The sequence below is a fragment of the Condylura cristata genome, unplaced genomic scaffold (assembly GCF_000260355.1).
Source record: "Condylura cristata isolate star-nosed mole 26May11 unplaced genomic scaffold, ConCri1.0 scaffold00016, whole genome shotgun sequence".
Lineage (NCBI taxonomy): Eukaryota > Metazoa > Chordata > Mammalia > Eulipotyphla > Talpidae > Condylura > Condylura cristata.
In genome coordinates, this window is record NW_004567117.1 from 29,507,552 (window position 1) to 29,527,243 (window position 19,692).

The following is a 19,692-nucleotide window of genomic DNA, read 5'->3' on the forward strand; positions in this document are numbered from 1 at the left end:
GTGGTGTGGCAGACCTCTCCTGACCCGCCCGCTGCTCCCCTCAGCAGTGTACTTCATCAATCTGCCTGTTCTGTTCCCAACTGTTTCTGATGAATCCTCTCACCCACCACACCTCTGGCCTGTCCCCCAGTTCTGTATGCATAAATAAATAAATCTTAAAAAAAAAGTTAGCAGTTACTAACCACTTACTGCATATACCAGGAACTGTCAAATGGTTTGCATGAACCACTTCATGTAAGTTTCTCATAACCCCGCATGAAGGGTTATTATCCCCATCTGGAGAATCTGCAAAACAGCCCCAGTCATGGCATGAGTAAATTGAGGAGCAGCGAGGAAAATCTATCCCCTGGGATATAGAGTCAGGTCCGGATGAGGCCAATGAGCAGGGTCAGGCTGGTCAGTACAGCTCAGATCCTTCCCTTTACTGAAAATCATGAATTTTATTCATTATGGATTATTTACATTCATCTTTGTTTTTAGTTGCCTACAAGTCTTTTAGTCCTCACAGGCCCCAGTCCAGGCCCTAGCCCTAGCTCTCGGGCAGTGCAGAGTGGAGCAAGACAGAGAACTGTCACCCAGAGTGGCTTTGAAGTCTTGCATCGACCACTTGCTCATATAACTTGGGCCATTTACTTGATCTGGCTGTGTCTTTTTTAGCCTATAGCAACAGATGATAATAGCGGTACCTGCAACAGACATGAGGTCATTGACTTAGAGCAGCACCACACAGGGAAGCAAGCCCAGGATCTTTGCTGTTACTGTGTCGCTGCTGTTATGCCCCCTGGGGCTGAGGATGAGGGTGAGAGAGACTCGGGGACGAGAAAGCTGGCGCTTGTCCTGCAGGGTGGTTAGGAGAGGACCTCACGGACACCGGTGAACCTGGAACCCAGCCTGAAGCATTTTCTCCCCAACAGGTCGTCCATGAAATTCGAAACTACCCTTACCCTCAGCTTCACTTCCTTGCTCTCCAGGGTCTGAACCCCAGCAGACACACCTCCGCCGTGCGGGAGAGCTATGAGGTAGGCCCGTCTGGGACGCCACCTGCCAGCCTGGTTCCCACCCATTTGGTAGAGGTACTCTAGTTAGTCATTCTCCTCTCTCCCTCCTCCACTGCTGGGGAGAGTGTGGTGGTGGGGGGAGGGAGGGCAGCGAGGGGGAACCCAGACTTGATGATAAGAGAGGAAAGGCAGGGAGTAGAGATGTTTTGGTGCTTTGCTCAGGCCAGATTTTCCCAATGGCTGTGTGAATGCTTCCTGCTAACATCGTTCAGTGTCCCTGCTCCTCAGTGTGTGTGTGTGTCCTGTATGAGCACACCCACACTTTTCTCTTGCAGGAGCTTCTGCAGCTTGAGGACAGGTTGGGAAATGTGACTCGGGGAGCTGTACAGAACACCATTGAGCGGTTCACCTTCCCCCACAAGTATAAGAAGGTGAGCCTGCAGGCCAAGCTGCACAGTTGGGGGTAGAGGGTTGACCTTGGCCCACCTGTCCACCGAGGACTCAGACCAAAACCTAGCCGGCTTCGCTCCGGTTAGATGCTCCAGAGCTGGGCTACCCCTCAGGCCCTTCTTCGCTGCTGCCAGGAGTGGTCAGAGGGAGGTCAGGAGGGGACACTAATCTCCAGGCTGCATCAGATCAAGGAACTCCAGGACTCAGGACCAGGGACAAGAGTGGGGAGACACACTGTGTTGGGCTGTCCCTGAGGTCAAGGTGGTCTCTGGGTGGTCTTTATCTTGTGACTCTTCAGATGTATCTTTTGGCAAAATGAGCTTTAAGTCTTCTGATGCCTGAAGAGGCAACAGTAGGTAACTAGTTTTTCTTCTAGACTGTTTGCACGGTGCGGAGATGGGAGCAAGAAAGGTAGACTAATTTCATTCACTGATTCCATCTCCCCGCCAAGCTCCGACCCCCAGCCAGAGTACTGACTGAGCATCAGTGATGGGCTTTGTACAGTGAAGTGTGGGGCTGTAACTAAAGAAGGGTGATGCGCCTGCTTCACACCGTCTGAGAGCTGAAACTTTCCACATAGTGGTTAACTATTTTCCAATAATTATCATAGCATTTAAAACAGGACAGTTAAAACCAACACATATAAACGGGTGTCTGCACTGATGCCTGAACTCAACGGTGGAACTAGCACCTATCTTAAAAGAAACTTTTGGGTAGAAAGTAATAAGTTCACGCTCAGAAGCAAAAATAAAGTCCAGTTGGTCTCTTCCCCACTTGACTTTAGTGGCTTCCTGCTGAAAGGAAGAGGGCTCGGGAGGATTCGGGGCGCCATCCAGAGAGCACTGCAGTCTGAGCATTACTAGAAATGCAAAGCGAATGCTCACTGGGGAAGAGGCTGGGGGTGGGGGGTGCGGGGGACAAGATGATGGCCACCAGTGACAGGTGAAAAAAAGAAGTCCTCCTCTGCCTCTCCCAGCGAAGACCGCAGGACAGCAAGGGCAAGAAGGAGGACGGGGAGGACTCAGACACGGACGAGAAATGCACAATCTGCCTGTCGATGCTGGAAGACGGGGAAGATGTGAGGTAGGGGGCGGCCTCTCTCTGCTGTCTCAGGTACCCCACGGGCGGCCTTAGCCGTGTGTCTGGCGGGAGGGTGCTCCGGCATGCGCATGCGCACTGAGTGTGAGCGCGCTTGGAGTGCCCTCGTGTGCTGCTTGGTTAAACTAGGGAGGTGGGAGGTGGGATGTTCTGGACGTGTGGTGGCCAGAAGTTGGACCTGTGGATGCGAGGCATGGAGAACAGTGTGGTATTTGGCCTGAGTGTGTCTAAGACCGCCATGACGTTGCTTCAGTTTGATATGGCAGGGCTTCCTGGAGGAGGGGTCCTTTGGCACCTCCTTCCTGTCTCCAATTCCCTTCCCAGCCACCGACTTTGGCCAATGCCGCTCTGGTTCCAGCTGTGTGTCTCCTGGCCCCAGAGTAGCCAGGATCCCTGCTCGTGGTACAGCCCCGGGGACTCCCCACACCCTTCCCCTGAGTGCGCTTCTCTCTTGCAGGCGTCTTCCCTGTATGCATCTCTTCCACCAGCTGTGCGTAGACCAGTGGCTCGCCATGAGCAAGAAATGCCCCATCTGCCGAGTGGACATTGAGACACAACTGGGAGCCGACAGCTGAGGGAGGAGTTAGCCAGTGGACACCCCATTTTCCTTCACCAGGTCCCCCCCACGGCCATAGCCCTTGCAGCCAAACTTTGCCTTCTGAGCCATTTGATGTAGAGGAAAAGCCTGCAAGCACATTTTGTGGAAAGAGGAGTTGGAAGTGTCAGCGTCTGAGGGAAAGGAGGGGTGGGGGGAAGACGAGCTATCGGGAATGGTCAGGGCCCCCTTCACCTCGCTGCTGTGCAGAGGGAGGGAGCTGGCCGGAGCAGGGGCGGGAAGGGGGGGCCCCATGCTGCTGAGAGTCTAGATGTGATGCTGAAGGTCCTAGCTGATCAACCGGCCCCTCAATCCTGTCCTTGGAAGGATTGTATATATACCTCTCGACCACGTAGAAACCATGTAGGGGTCTCTAGCTATTTCTGTGGATGGCAGCCAGAGCATGTTAGCTTAAGAAAAATGTCGTGTGTGGTGCTCTAGTCATCTTGTGGTGGACATGTCGCTATTACCGAATTCGCACCAAATATTTCTCATTGAGTTTCTTGTTTTGGTGCCTGACTGAACCCAACCAACGACAGCCCAAATCTTCCCGCCTTTATGAGAGGAAAGGAAAAAGGAATCCAAGGTGAAAAAAAAAAAAAAAAGCCAAATCCTGTTTACAGTGAAAAGGATGATTTTTTTCACCCAGGTTGGGAGGCGGGAGGGGGGGTTGTCTCGTTTTGTCCTTGGTTTTGTTTTCTCTTTAGCTTTTGTTTTTCTCATGTTTACAGTGCACGGAGCATGGAGGGGGTGTCTCGGAGAGGGGGGGACTGGAGAAGGAGCAGGCGGGGGTCTCAGAAGGGACTCTAAGGGGCTCAGTCAAGGTTAGGAAGGGTTTGAGTAGGTGAAGGGGAGAATTCTGGTGTGGAAGGGGGCTCCCCAGTTCCAGAGCTCATTTCCTTGTTTCCAGCCATTCCTCCCCACTCCGATTCCACAAGGAACCAGGGAGAGGCTAGCCTTTGGTGAGAGTTGCCCTCTTGTTCCTCAAAGCCAGGATGCCCTGGTCATGCCAATTCCTTCCTCTCAGCTCTGCTCATGCCCTGCCACAAAGAGGCAATGGGGTCGGTCACTGCCTCCTTATGCAAAAAAATTTAGCCAGCCGATGAAGACAGAATAGTATTAAATCACGGACTTCTAGTCTTGGCCGGCATTCTCAGTTAGTCCACAGGGGCTGAAGTGAAGTCATGGGCCTCGAGAATGACCTTGAACTTCCTTTTGCATGTCTGGGATCCTCTTGGAGTGTCTCAGAGGTGACCCTGGCCCTGAGTGCACCTTGGCTGCTTGAGGGAGCTCTGTGTCCCTCACCCCTGGCTCTTTGATATTCCTGGGCAAGTCCCTTTCTTTCTCTGTGCCTCTGTGCATCCCCACTGCCACCTGCTCTACCTCACCTAGACGTCGTGAGGATACATCCTATCTGCCTGATGCGTCCTATGCTCTCTCCTGAGAGGATCCTTGGGGTGTAGAGATGGGGGCCGGCGGGAGAGACAGATGTGGGAATTCCAAGTGGCATCACAGCATGCCTTTGTACCCCACCCCACATGTTCCTGAACCTTAAAGGGAACAGAAAGATGGGAGGTCACATGCATGGACATGAGAAAGATCCACCGAATTCCAGCTCCAACCCAGCTTCCTTTGCCCATGTGCAGAAGACAGCTCCACTGGCATTTTGCTCTCTTCCTTTGCTCCCCACTCCAGCCTCTCATTTGCACTGCTCAAGGATATGATCCCGGCCCCCTGACCCCATCTCAAGGCTCTTATAACAGAAGAGTAAGGGGGACAGGATTCTTATCTCATATCTGAAAAAAAATCCATTGCTGCTGCAAAAGGATAAAACTAAAGCCAATGGGTAAAATGCCCGGGAAGCAGATTCAGGTTGAGGTGGGGTCTTCTGATACAGCCAGAGCTGTGAGCAAGGGGGCTGCCCTGAGCTTCTGGTCAGAGGGTCACTGGAGGCTCCTATTCAGACGAAGGCCTCTCCCAGGACCAGCACCCTGGTGCTCTGTAACACGTGACAGAGAGCACGCTCCTGCAGGCGCTGGGAGAGGCCACAGCAAAGGAGACAAGCCTGAGGACCTTACTGTCTAGCTGAGGAACCCCAAGGAACAGCAGAGTGGGATTTGGGCTCCTGGCAGTGGGCCCTACTTGGTTCAATTCACTGATCCCAGGCTGTGAACAGCATCTCCAGGGCCAAAGGCGGATCTAGCCAGGCGGGAAGAAGGGCATTTACCATTCTCCCCCTGCTTTGCCTTGCAGGTAGCCAAGGTCACTCAGGGAGGGTCACTCCCTCTTTGTCTCTGGCTTTTCTTCCCTTTGAGGTTATCTTAAAGGCTAGCAAGTAGAAGGGGGTGAGCAGGGAAGACAGGACGGGACAAGCTCCCGTGTCTGGGGCGCCAGTCTTGGCTTTTCAGCGGAACATGTGGGCAGTGCTAGGCCTCAGTTCTGGCAGACCTGGTCTCTGGGCCTCAACACAAGGAGGTTGGTTTGGACTCTTGCTCGGCTTCCCCCAACACCCACACTCTGGTCCTTCCTAACATCGATACAGCTTTCAAGTGGGTAGAGCTGTGTGCCCATGGAACTGTTGAAAACAACCTTTCATGGCACCAGCATCTGTTTCAGGGATTAGGGTGTGTGTGTGTGGAGGGGGTGGTGGGATGTGTTCCCCTCCTCCTTTCAGTTCTCTCCAGATTCCCTGGGTGGCCAGGCTGACAGATTGGGGTGGGGAGACCACAGGTTAGCCACTAACCTGGAGGTGGATCCTGAAACCCCCTTCCCCCCTCCTCTCTGGAGACCTGTCCTCGCAAGGTGGGCACAGGAAGTGACCTGGACTCAGGCTCCTCCCAGCTTCCCCACTTCCCCTGCCAGGCAGTCACCTGGGTGACAAGAGCGGAGAGGGGTTCTGCATTTCTGATCCCCAAGGACCCCTCCCTACATTGGTCCAGGGCTCGGGAAGAGCGGAGCAGAGGCAGGGTCGGTCCTCAGCATCTCACACCCACCATCTCCAGGAGGGGCGACCCTGTCTGTAGTTCTCCTTCGCTCCACTCCAGGGACTCAGACCCTGTCTTGACTGAGACGCATGAGTGCCTTCTGGGGCGACAGCTGCCCCAGGATCCAAGTCGGGGCTCCTCCTAGCGCCGCGCAGCCCTCGCCGCCACGGGCCCACCGAGGACACCAATCAATGAAACCCACGCCAGGACCCCAGTTGCGGGCGGAGGGCCCGGAGGCGTGGGCTTCTCCTCCAGCCGGGACCCCTCGGGCTGCCCCCCTCGCCCACCGCCTGTGGCAGGACTCAAGCCCCTCTTCCGCCAAGGCTCCCGGCCTCCGTGCAAGTATTCTTAACTCTTTACGCCTAGTGAACAAGCACAGTTTTTTCAATGGTGAAGAAAAAGCACCAGATTTTTTTTTTTTCCTGAAGAAATCCCCCAACCCGCCTGCCGGCGGGACAAACACTCCCCGCGTGGGGCTGTAGCAACGTCTGTCAGGTCCCCCTCGTGTTTCATCTCCTGCGCGCGTAGAGCAAATGCTAGAGCGATTTCAGCTGATAGAAAAACAAAAATGAAAAAAAAAAAAACACAAAAAACAAAAAACATGGCACGTTGCTAGTTTACAGGGTTTTGTGAGTTTAAATGCCTTATATTTAACAATCATAATTTATGACTAACTTGTAGATATTGTGGGTTCTTATTTAATTATTTTTATAGTTGTTTTGCATTTTTAATTATAATTTATTTATTTAGAAAGGATACTAATTTTTTTTATTACTCCTATTACCTCATTTTGGCGTTGTTTCTGGGAGTGGAATGCTTTGCATGCATTGGTACGATGACAAACAACTACGAATACAAAAAAAATTTTAATTAAAATTCCGCGAACTTTATTTCGTCCAGACTATCAGGGTGTGTGATTGCAAGCTGTCCTACTGTGGTGCTGGCCTCTTTGGATACATTCCATACGAAATGCAAACCTTTGATTCTGTATGCTGTGATCTAGTGAAAAACTCCAATATAGTGACTGTATTTAGCACATATATAAATATAATTTGCACTCGTCAGCTGACTGGGGTAATCCTTTCACTTGCCACTCCCCTTGCTTCCTCCAGCCCCCACCATCAGCCTGTTTTTCCTTCTTCCTGGTCCCTCCCCACAACCTTAGCCCCCACCGCTCTCCATCCTGGGAGGAAGATCTCGGTTTCAGAATTGGGCCCTTTGTACATGACTGGCAGGAGCGTCCAAGAGCCTAAAAGCCTGACATGTCAGTGCAGCCTGGATTGCTGTCAGGAGGCACAGGTTTCCGGGCCACGCCTGCTGCCTGAACTTTCCCGAGACCTTGAGCAAGTCACCGGGTCTCCCCAAGTCTCCATTTTCTGGGTGTGGTTGAGAGAGGTGGATTGAAGGATCTTCAGGGCCGCTCAGACTCCGAATATGGCCGATGCGGTGAAGAGCGCCAGCTCCCCTTCTTGGGAGAGAAGGCTAGGTTGGAGAAAGGATGAAGGGAAGGGGGAAGAGAAAACAGGAGAGGAAGAGAGAGAAAGCCAAGAACTCAATACTTCCCTAACAATGGGCAGGTTTGTTGGAAGGAGATATCCAGAAGGGTCTTCACCCCTTTGCCTGTAGACTCCTGCAGGTGGCAGGGAGGTCAGCCAGGTGGACCGTCCCTGGACACAGAGTGTGCTCCTTCACCAGCTCTCACAGTTGTTCGAGGCGAGCTGGGCCCTGTAGCCTGTTCGCTGTGAGGACAGGTAGCAGCACACAACCCGAAGCTGCAGTGTTTGGGACGGGCACCCTTGTTCTTTCATCTTGAAGCAGACTGGGAGGCAGGTCTTGGCCTCAGAGTCCCTCGTCCCCAGCATCTCATCCCTCCCTCTCTGCCGTTGCTCCCTGAGGGCTGGGGGCAATGGCGTTGAAGACTGGCAGCAGCAGGTCCAGATGCCTCAAGCCAAAAGGAGAGAGAGGAGGTCCCCCAGGAGCCCCTGAGCAGGCTGGGCCCCGGTCAGAAGTGCCTGTGCTCTTCGCACGTCCCTCTGTCCTGCCTTTCCTTCCTTTCCAGCTCACCCTTCCTCCTGCCTCTTGACATCACTGCCTTTGCCTGGTGGAGAAACCCACCCTCCACATGAGGCCCCTGGGATGGTGCTGATGGGGGAGGAAGCAGAGGTCCAAGTGGCCGCTCTGCCTGGCCGGCTTGCGGGAGCGGCTGGGTCTTGCATGTCCAAGCTGTGCAGGGGCCCTCAGCTCCAACTTAGCTCTGGCCGGACGATGGGTCCCCTTCCCCGGGCTTTCCTGCCTGCTGCCTGCCAGCTCCCCCTCTGCTCTGACCTGGAGTCTTGCTCTCCTACTTTCCTTGCAGATGGCCTGTGGAGTTGAGCCCTGGGACACACGGCCACCACACTGGCAGACACTGCCCCTTGGCAGGGCTCCTGGACAGACATGCCTTATGCTGCTCTGCAGGGCCAGGGAGGAGGGGCCCCTTGCCTTGCTGGCCTGCGCCCCCACCCCTCCTCACCCCAGCTCTCCTCTTCCCTCCCTCACCCCACCTCTGGCCTTTGGCTGTGGCTCATTTCTCAGCTATGGAGCCAGCGGCAAATCCCTGCAGGGGGGGATTTGGTTGCCCCTGGTAAGTGAAAGGATTATCCTCAGTGTTGATTGTCCTTTTTTGTAATCCTCCTGCTGTTCTGTTCTGTTGTGCTGTGCAACATTTTGCTACATAGACTATTTTATAGCAGAAAGCTAGAAGAATATTTATTATGAATATTAAAGCAATAGTGCATCAACAAAAAGGCGGAGACATTAGGAATCGTGTAAATGCTTAGATTCACTTTTGGTGGATTTTTTGTACTTTATTTATAACTAATAAAAATGAACTGCATTGCTAACTACACCGCACTTGTGCAGGGTGCTTATTTCAGTGCATGCCCAAGACCTGTCCAGAACTCTGTCCTCGAGAGGTGGGGTGGTGTCAGTTAGCTCAGCTCTTTCTCCATCCTCTGGCCATCTCACCTGCTGCCTACCCGCCTTCTGCTCCTCTGCTCCTCGCAGGTCTCCCTCCTGCTGCTCTTCCTGCAGCAACCCGTCTCCTCAGTTAGCCTTTCATTATCCACCTTTCGCTGTTATTATTCTTTTGTACTTCTTTGTCTCTTAAAGAATCTGTTCAGGGCTGAGGATTAACCATCTAATTAACCCGTTTCCTAAACTTTAGTTTATGGCTCTTAAAGGGCAAAGTCGTTACTTTTTGACCCATTTTCCAATGTAACCTGTTGTGATTTGAGCTGGAGGACTTTTCAGTTTCTCCATAGGAGAGAAGGAATTTGACTTCCATAGCTGGTGTGGATTTCTTGCTTAAAATCTGTTCTCAGGTTGTGGGTCAGTGAACTGAAAAATTACTCTTTCCCATGAACTACAAATAGAACCCATATTAATGAAATTAAAAAAATAGTAATAGGCTTAATTACTAGAGAAGTTTTGGATTTATAGAAAAGTGAACAGCAAGTACTGAAAATTCCTCTGGTATCACCACCCAGTTTCCCTATTACTACCATCTTGTCTTAGTATGGTGTGCTTGTTATAATCAGGAGCCAATATTAATGTATTATTGGTAGCTAAGGTCCATAGTTTGCATTAGGTTCATGAATACTTAAATCCCCAGCTTTTTTTTTTTTTTTTACGATTTACTTATTTATGCATACAAGAATTGGGGTACAGGCCAGAGGTGCAGGGGGTAAGAGGATTCACCAGAGACAGAGTGGGGAGCAGAACAGGCAGAGCTACTGAAACACACAACTGAGGGGAGCAGCAGGAGAAAGAGGAGAGGTCTGCAGCACCATGCGGGTCACCTCCCTGACTGGGGACCGAACTCATGCTGCAGTGGCTGCAAATAGCTTCATAGTGCTGTGCTTTGACTTGTTGCGCCCCCAGGGAGGGCTTCCTATATCCCCAGCTCTTAATCAAGTAAAATGACCCAAAAAGCTAGGTGTAGCTTTCCGCATAGTTCCACCCTTATTTGTGGGAATCCAAGGACCAAGGCTCTTTCATCCTTGTCGCCCACTAGCTGGCATGTGGATTTGGGGAGGGTACTTCCTTTTCCTGATTTTGCCAACTGTGAAAACATGGGTGGTAGACCAGCCTCCTTGCAGGTCTGACATTCCAGAGGTCTTTGTTTACAGTCCCGCCTCCTGCTGCAGCCTTGTCTATTTAGTCTCTATTTATATTTACAATGAAGGCGAGTGAGCCTGGGCTAATTTTGGGGTGGGGAGAAGGGTCTGGAGGACTACTTCTCTGCTTCCCTAACAATGGGCAGCCTTCCTAATGTCCACCTGCCCCTCCCCAACCTTTCCATTGCAGTGCTCATGAGCAGAGGGTTTTCTTAGCAAGCGTTTGGTTCACATTGTTCAGGCTTCTGATTTCCTGGGACCATGAAGATCCTTCAGGAGGCTAAGGAGGAACAGTCTGTATTTCTGTGTTTGTCAGGGTTCTCTGGAAACAGAATCAATGAGACATGCATTCATGTGTGTACACACACGTGTATGGAGACTTTCATACCTGCATACATACACACCCAGTAGTAAAGGCTTCAATCACCTCATTTCAATTTCAAGAAAAGAAACCCCAGCTGATATCGAGGAAACTAAGTTATCCAAGGACCTGCTTAAGTTACACATTTTCTCACTGAAGTTACAGTTTTTGAGAACTTATTAAGTGAGGACTCAAATATACATTTGTAGACATAGATGTATTGTGCTTTATTGTGAAGAAAATTAGTCCACATGATTCTGGAGACTGAAGAGTCCCACAGTCTGGTGTCTGCAAGCAATAGGCCCCAGGCAACCAGTGCTGAAGTTCTAGTCCAACTGCGAAGGCCTGAGAACGAGGGGATCTGAGGGTATAAGTCCCCATTCAAAGGTAGCAGGCCAAGGTCCAGCTCAAGTGGGGAGGTGAGGCAGGAAGGGCAGAAATTCTCCCTCTGCTGTTTGTTCTATTTAGGTGCTCCAGGCCCCTGGGTGTTGGATGGTGGCACCCACATCACAGAGGGTGGGCTACCAGTGCACAGATTCAAATGCTGATCTCATCAGGAGATACCCTCACAGATACACCCCAAACAATTTTTAGTCAGGCACCCTGTGGCCTGACACATGAGGTAGCCATCACACTCTTCTCACCTGGCCCCGGGGCCCTCGGAAGGACCCTGCAGCCTCCCCTGGGAGACTCCCTGCAGCCTCCATCCTACCACCTGGACACAAAACCTGCAGTAGGACACCTTGCCACATCATCCTGCAAGACTGTCTGTGTGCTTTCTCTGTATGCCGCATGCCAGTGAAATCACACGGGCTTGTCCTTCTCTTTTATTTCACTAAACATGATACCTTCTAGGCCTATACATGTTGCAAAGGGCAGCATCTCCTCCTATTTCTTTAAAGCTGTATAATCTATGTGTGTGTGTCTGTACGCACCAGTCTCTATATCCATCCATCTATCATCTACCACATATTTTTTCTCCATCATCAGCTGCTGGGCCCTCAACTGTAATTAATGCAACAGTAAACAAGGAGCCCTCTCATTTCTTGCTTCTCCTTCACCCAGCACTCTCCAGTGCTCAGAGAGCCTTCTACTCATGGGAAATATAGACTGGAGGCTTGGCTTGCCAGCAAGTTCCCTCCCCACTCTCTTGCCCTCAGTGACTGGCCCTACATGATTACACCACAGTAAATAACACTCTTCCCCACACAAGCCTTCTGTCTCAAAATTTCTCCTTTATCGCCTCAAACAACCAGAGCAAGCTTTCTTTCATGTGTTTTTAGAGTGGCAGTCTGGTCTTATTGCACTTTGCAGATGACGCATTTCTTTACAAGGTAAAGGCTGCTGGCAACCCCGCTGAGCAATCCTACCAACACCATTTTTTGCTAAATGGTGTATTCTGTTTCATGTCACACTTCATTAAGTCACATGCATTGTTTTATCAGGCAAATTGCTGTTGTAGTCTTAAGAAGCTACATCATAGTATAAACATAACTTTAATATGCCCTGGAAAGCCCAAAACCCTTGTGTTTTTATCAGGCAAATTGCTATTGTAGTCTTAAGAAGCTAAATCATAGTATAAACATAACTTTCATATGCCCTGGAAAACCCAAAACTCTTGTGACTCACTTTTCTGTGACATGGTTTTATTGCTCTGTGACTCACATTATTCAAATGGGACGATCTGGGTCCAATCCCCCAATCTCGCCAGGTGTGCCTGGTTCAGAGCTTCCACCTGGTATTTCACCCGAGGAAAGGCCTTGCCCCGGGCTTCCTGTGCCAGCTGGTAGCCATGTGGCTTTAGGTAAGTTACCTCATCTCCAGGCTTCTGTTACTGAGTCTATAAAAGATCTACTGCCCAGGTCTTTGTGAAGATTAAATGAGTTAATATGTGTAAAGTACTTTACAGGTATGTAGACTACAGTAAACATTATGTAAATTTAGCTATGATGATGACAATAGCTTTCAAAGAAAAATCTTGACTTTGTGCTCTTTTTCTTTGCTTCCCTTCTCCACCTCCTTTTCTGAGAGTTTTCCTGGCCCCATTAATGTCTCACTTTCCCTGCTGGCCCTCCTTGGCCAAAGTCAGTCACCAGTAATCATCTATCTGGCAGAGGGCTGGTGACTTGAGGTTTTAAAAGCAAGATTCTTGGAGTCACCAATTTGTTACTGTCTTTTAGACTTTAGAAGAAAAGCCACACTGAGCATTCTAGACTAGTAGTGTAGACCCCTCTCCAGTTCTTAAGCAATTCCCCTCCCCTACTGTTACAGGGCACCCCAGTGTGAACTGGGCTGCCCGTCTGTGGGTCCTCACCCACGTGCTTAAAATTTAGTTCTACTACAGACACACACAAAAGGGTCAATAATGGGTGTATTTACAAAAGGGGAAAGGAAAACCTTGGGAAAGAGAGAGAGAGATACAAGGTAACTAGAATATCTTACTGGATAGTCTGACTTGGAGCTCTAGTAATTAACTGACAGCCCCCAGTCACATGGTCTGAGAGCTGTTGCCGGAGAGAGTGCATTGGAAAATGGCTCCCTATTTATCTCCCAAAGTCCCAGAATGCCTGCTTAGCTCCGCCCCTGAGTACTTGCAGTTCTCTCTTTGGTGCTGCTGGGAGTTGTAGTTTCCAGTCACTGGAGTAGGGGGTGGAGTCCAGAGAGCAGGAGTAGAGGGTGGAGTCCACAAAACTCTGCAGAGTTACTTTAGGACATCCTTTCCCTTAATAAAGGGACCCCTCAGGTACCCCTTTCCAAACTCCCCTCCCCCTTTAAATTTTAGGGCTAGAACTCTTTTTTCCTCTTAAAAAGGCATTCACTCTCCAGGTCCGTCTATCCAAAACCTCCTGTTCTTCCTTTTGACTCTGTCTACAGGTAAAGTCTATAGACAGTTTGTCCAAGGCTGTGGTGCTCCACCTGCCTCTTCCAGCCCCCTCATTTCACCCTCCCTGAGAGCACTTGGGTGATGTCTGGGGCCACCTTTGCTAAGGGGCTGGGGCTAAAGGGCCTATTCTGGAAGGGCACATTGCACAAACATCCCCTCAGGAAGTGAAGCAACCATGGTTCTCCTAACTCCATCTAGGTGAACCCCATGTAATCAGAATTCAGATGGGGTATATCTGAATTGTAGTGAGTTCACATTTATGGAAATCTTGAAAAAAAGGACCGTTCAGTTATAGAGTGGAGCAAGCGAGATGGAAAGGCTTTTGTTTAGCCTACGTAAGAGCAAAAGTGCTAGTGAGACTACTGTGCAACTGCTTGTATGTAAATAGCTTGTGTTAATTGCAAGTGAATCTAATCTATTCTTTGATGTAGACCCCAGGGGGTATTTAGGTGCAAATACTTTGCTACATGTTATTGGAAAGCAATGCAGTTCAGTTCTCTCCAAATATTTTTAATGCAGACTTGTCTCTACATTAAGTGAGGAGAGATGGAGTTGATCTAAAACCTTGTCACTCCAGAAATCAGCCTTATCAAGAACTTTTGGTTCCAGACGGCTTAGGGAATGAATGATCTGCTCCAGCAAGGACTTTAGGAAGTGGGAGGGAAGAACTGTGACATTCCATCACCACCTGGAGTGACTGGGTGGTGGGGAGACTTCATTTGGACTGGATGGTCCAAGCAGAGGCCCCACTCAGAGGACAGTGGGCACAGCACTGGACATGGAGCTGTGGGCAGCTTGCCCACCATGGATGCAGTCCACATTCTTGGAATCTGGGGAACCAGGTCAGTGATGGGAAGTGCCTGTAATAACAAAATGCCCCTGAGTAGACAAAGGTCCAACAGTTTTCTGTGGAGCTTTCACAGCAATAGTTTCCTCAGACCTTGGCAAGTCCTCTGTGAGGAAAGCAGAGGAGGCAAGACAAGGAAGGGAGGGAAGGAAAACCAGCTACGTCTTCAAACCAGGTCTACCCTACCCCAATATGTGTAGCGCACATTTATAGGAGCAGCACAACATGATAGCAGGAGGCTCTCACTGTGCTCATTTGGCTGGACCCACAAGACTCCTCAAGGAGACCACACAGCACTAGCCACAGTCCATTTCAGAAAACCCACACTGACCACTGAGCCGACTCTTACCCTTCAGGTTATGAGGTGGAGAAACTAAGGGGGGGCTGTAGAGGTGGGGTGGCCGTTCAGAAAGAGTTGTAGGTGGGCTGAGAGGACTTCCTTCTTTTTGGCTGAGTTTAAGCCAAGGCTAGTGATTAGGACTTCAGCAGGGCTATTTGGAGAGGAGAATGTGTCTACCTCATTGAAGATACAACATTCTGCCCCACCCAGGAAAATCACAGGGATGAGAGGTGATTGGTGGCCACTGATGGCAGAGATGTGTCCTGAATGCCCAGAGTTTGTCCAAGTAAAAAAGGTTGGATGACCAGATCCGAAAGGATACAGAGTGAGAGGTAAAGGGACTGAGAAATGACCCACACAAGTGCCCCTGAGGAAAGAGTGCAAACACTAGCTTGTCCACCGTTCAGACACCCCCCTGCACAGCACCCTCCAGGAGGAAGCAGCTTGCCCCAGCACCTCCTTTCCAACCTGGGGAGTCAGAGCAGAGTGAGCCAGGGTGGAGAGCAAGTGTGAGGCAGTGGCATCCACAGGAAAGGGACACTAGGGGCCTGGCGCGTCTATGCTTGTCACACTGTTACGGAGGAAGGAAGGTGCCCAGGAGTGAGGCTGTAGAGTGGCCTTCATCACACACGCACACACCACACACACACACATGTCCACACATGTGCTCATGCACACACACACACACCGACTCTCCCTCACTTGGTTCTCCCTGGAATAGCACTGAGCTGGGGGATGGGACGAGACTCAATTTTAAGTTGGACATTTGGACCTTTGTGTAAAAGGTGGACATGTCCATTATAGACTGCAAGTGATATTATGACTTAAAGTGTTTGAACATTTGTATTCCCTGCATGCAGAAGAATTGTGAGATTGGCCATTTTTTTTTTTTTAATCCAGAGATGGGGAAGAACTGGTTCCACAGAAAAAGATACAAATCAAGCTGTTTAAGGAAGAATCGCTCCTTACCTCCCCCAACCCCAGTCTTGCTTGTTCAACATGATGGTCTCAATCACCCTTCAGCGCCAGAGTCGAGAAGTGTACACATTATCTCATGTGGTTCTCATAGTAGTCTGCAAGGCAGGTATTATCACACTTCCTGTTTGACATTTGAGGAAACCGAGGCCCAGAGAGATGAAATAAGGCGCCTGAGTGCGTCAGAGACGATGCCGGCATGCAGGTCCAGGCAGGCTGCCTGAGGAGCCTGTGCTTGGAAGCTCTGCCTCCCTCATAGGGTCTCGGGAGCTTGCCTCAGTGTCCTGAAACCTCACAGGAATGCACACCCATGTGGGGCAAAGGGCACAGGTGACGAAGCAGGGGCAGAGACAGTGATCCTGCAGGGCCATCCTGCAGGAAGTCTTCAGTCTGGCCGCCTCTGGCTCAGTCCCACCCTCTTGCGGGAAAGTGAGAAGTTTGGTACTGAGTTACGCTGCATCTTGCTGTGCTTGTTGATCATTGGTGTATGTGTGTGTGTGTGTGTGTGCACGTGCATGGACGCATCCCCATCAAGATGGCGTCTCTCCCTACAGAACAACGTCACCTTCTGCTCAGGTTTCCAGGTCTCAGCTGTGTTGTCACAGGCTGGGGCACTGGTGGGCTCTTGGCAAAGCCTTCTCTGTAACGTGTTGAAGAGAGTTGTGTACCTTTTCACAGGGGCTTATAAATGCCCTCCTGATGTACTTCTGAACAGAAATACCACTGGCTTTGTTGAAGCTGGGGAAAGGATGGATTATTTAGTAAGCAACTGTCACAATCAGTTTGCTGTGGGGTGTGGTTGGTAATAATCTAATGAGCTCAGCTTTTTTTTTTTTTTGGGAAAAAAGTGTTAATTAGTTTTTGCTTAAAATACACCATCTTGATGACCTCCTCTTTCCTTCTTCTATCCCCTGGGTGAAGCCCCAATTTCTCATCCAAACTCGGCAGCAAGTCTCAGCCTGGTCACTGCTGTTATTGGAAAAGAACATGCAAAAAGTAATTTTTGTGCATTTACAGATTGTGATACATGTGAGTGGATTCCTGCAAGTTGAGAAGATGGGGCGGAGCAGAACCCACAGTGGCCCCCAAAGACCCGTGGGGTTCTGGCCCACAGCACCACTCACCATCCTCTGCCCCCAACTTCCAGCTCAGGAGGCTGCGGGCAAGGACCTCTGAAAGAGCAGGTGGAGGCCAGCCGGAGCGGCTGGGTGAGAGGCGGGGTCCTTCAGCCCTCAGACGGAAGGAAAGAGGTCCCTCCAGGTGAGCCCGTCCCCCCGCTTCTTGTCCAGCCACCTGCCACAGTTGAAGATGGTGGCCACCCCGGTGCTGGTGTTGGTGACTTCCACCTTCTCCACCAGCCAGCCCGAGCAGTAGCCGCTGCTGTCATGTTCCACCCGCACCTTGCGTAGCTCACCCAGCTCCAGGGTCTCCAGGAAGAAGCGGTCGGTGCTGCCCCGCTCAAAGAGGTTGCGCATTTTCTGCTTCAGCTCTCGCTTGCCGGTGTCCCCGTTGGCTCCAAAGATGGTCACGAAGACGTTGGCATCTGTACCTGCACCTGGTTCATAGCCCGTCGTCACGATGACCTCGTACTTGACTGGCACCAGGCTCTGTATCTTGCTGGCAAAACTCTCCGTTGTCTTGGTGACCTCAAAGACCCTGAAGTACTTCCTCTTCCTCTTGAGGGGGATGAGGGAGTCACAGTTAAAGAAGTACCTGGGGAGGGGATGGAGGAGGCTCAGGGGACAGCAGCCCAGGCTCAGGCCCTCCTGGGGCCCCTGGGCAGGCATGAATGAGTCTTTCCCCGGGCAACAGGATATTGGGGTGAAAAAGTCTATATTCAAATGTGAAGTTGCAGTCTTACTGATCTTAAACTTCACAGTGAACAGCCTCTCCATCCTCCCAGTTACTCCTTGTTTCTTCTTTTATTTTTCCCCTCTCACTCTCTATGGAATACACCAGCACATCTTATTGACCTTATCTTTAAAATGAACCCAGAATCAATCGGCTTGAAAAATACGCAGTATTGTGCTAACTGCTCTTCTGCCTCTCTGGTTCAAGGCCACGTCCTCTTCTACTTGGAATATATCAGCTTCCTAGTGGGTTTCTCTGCTTCCTGTTCCCTACACTCAATCTCTGCAGAGCAGCCAAGTGTTCCTGCAGAAATGTAAGCCCGGGAATGTCCTTCCTCTGCTTAGAATCCTCCAAAGGCTTCCCAGCGTAAGTGAAAGCCACCTCCTTACAAAGACCTGCAAGACCCTACCTGATCTGACCCTCCTACCAGGGCTTGCCCTCTGTGCTTCTCATTTAGGGGAGCTTAGTTCACTTAGGGGAACACCAGCCATGCTAGATTGCCTTCTTCCTCAAAGGGGTTGATGAGTGATTCACCTGGAGTTGTCATCTTCAGAGACAGCTGCAGGATCCAGAGTGACAACCCAGACAAAGTCAAGTGGAAGCATGACTGCAAAATATGTGCTCCCTATGTGAGAACCTCAACTCTCACGTGGCTCTGTTGAGCTCTGTGTGTGTATACAAATGTGTGTGTGTGCATAACCTTGTGGCTGTGCTCACCTGCTCATGAGCTGCAGACTACAAGGAGAAAGGGAAAGCCCTCTACTGAAGAAGTCACTATCTGAGAAGCAAGCTCAGGACCAGAAAGTCCCTCCCTAGTCCTCCCCTTACCCCCGCCCCCAATCCTTAGTTTAGCCCCCAGGAATGGCAGTGAGTCCAGTAATTACCAAGGAGGACAAGTTGTGGGAACACTGCATCTGGTATAAAGGTGCTTGGGGGCCTGACCCCACCGCCCACCAATGTGACCATGGGCAAGTCACAGCTTCTGCTGACTTTGATTTTCCCACTGGTAGTGCTAGAAGTTTGGGCTGCAAACCTGTTATTTCTTCCCTCTCCCAATTGGGCTAGAAGCTTTGGAAATCAGTGGTCCTGGCACTGGCTAATGACTTGAGGAAGGTAGGTCCAAAAGGCTGTGCCAGTTGTGTAACGTCAAACCCAATGTTAGACAAGAACCCAGAACAACGAAGAGAAATTACTTTCCTGCATGCCTCCGAATGCCAGTGCCTGACATTCTGACTTCCACAATCACTCCAAATTATAGGCAACCCCCGCCCCCATGAACAGAAAGGCAAACTAAGTAATTGACCAAGCTGACCCTAAGTCAGATTCACAAGCTGCCTGGGCTCCCCCTGCCCCCCAAACCATTTACTTTCATTGCAAGACAATCTGTTTGGAGTACTCTCTTCCTCCAATCTATCACATGAAAAATCTGGATAGTTGTGAACATACACTTTCTTCAAGGGAGACATACTTGCATTCTTTGTTTTAAAGCCTGATAAAATGTATTCCAATGCCCACTCATAGACATAAAGCTGTGTCTGTGCACAAGCCATGTGATCGGGGCATGTTTTTCTAAATGCCTGTGTTCTCTTTTCCCTTTGCTTGGGCTGTCTCCTTTCTTCCTACCTTCTTTGACTCCAGCATCCCACCTTCACCTCACATAACCCATGCAACAGCTTGAGTGGGTCTTGCCAACATCCCCCCGACAACATCCCCCCAGCCTTGCGCATCCCCACACAGGCGTGGACATATGTGGGATGTCAGTGTTCCCTTTCCAGAACGGCATCATCAAGTATGAGCTTTCCCTTCTCTTGCTTTTCTCGCACAACAGTACTTCCTGGGACTTGCTCCAAGTCATCTGGTACCTATTTAATTCATTATTTTTAATGGTTGAAAAATACTCCCTAGTGTAGCTATAAGGAAATGTTTTCTAATAGACATAATCACAAGAGCACCAAACTGTGAGACCTCGGGCTTTGTGAAGTCAGCTTTGGTGGTGGAAGGGCACTGTTCCTGGTGGAAACAGGGAGAAGGCAGCAGCAGGGCAAAAGTGAAAGCAGAGAACAGCAAACAAAAAGAAATGATGCCAAACACATGAATGGGATGGTACTCTGAACGGCGTGGGCGGAGGGTGGGGTCGTGGGCTGTGGTGGCG

At 50.4% G+C, this 19,692-nt stretch overlaps 2 protein-coding genes across 2 annotated transcripts in view; one reads left to right on the top strand and one right to left on the bottom strand.

The window, feature by feature from the left end:
* The window catches only part of RNF165 (ring finger protein 165), a 9,713-nt gene extending 5,959 nt beyond the window's left edge, over positions 1-3,754 (top strand). Inside the window, exons 4-7 of the mRNA XM_012725823.1 lie at positions 915-1,019; positions 1,334-1,429; positions 2,425-2,531; positions 3,004-3,754. Of these exons, the coding sequence (XP_012581277.1) occupies positions 915-1,019; positions 1,334-1,429; positions 2,425-2,531; positions 3,004-3,121 (426 nt within the window). The 3' untranslated portion in view covers positions 3,122-3,754. The remainder of the gene's footprint in view (positions 1-914; positions 1,020-1,333; positions 1,430-2,424; positions 2,532-3,003) is intronic.
* Positions 3,755-16,921: 13,167 nt separating this feature from the next.
* Positions 16,922-19,692, bottom strand: part of LOXHD1 (lipoxygenase homology domains 1) — a 117,801-nt gene continuing 115,030 nt past the window's right edge. Inside the window, exon 38 of the mRNA XM_004684005.2 lies at positions 16,922-17,402. Coding sequence (XP_004684062.1) covers positions 16,922-17,402 — 481 coding nt within the window. The remainder of the gene's footprint in view (positions 17,403-19,692) is intronic.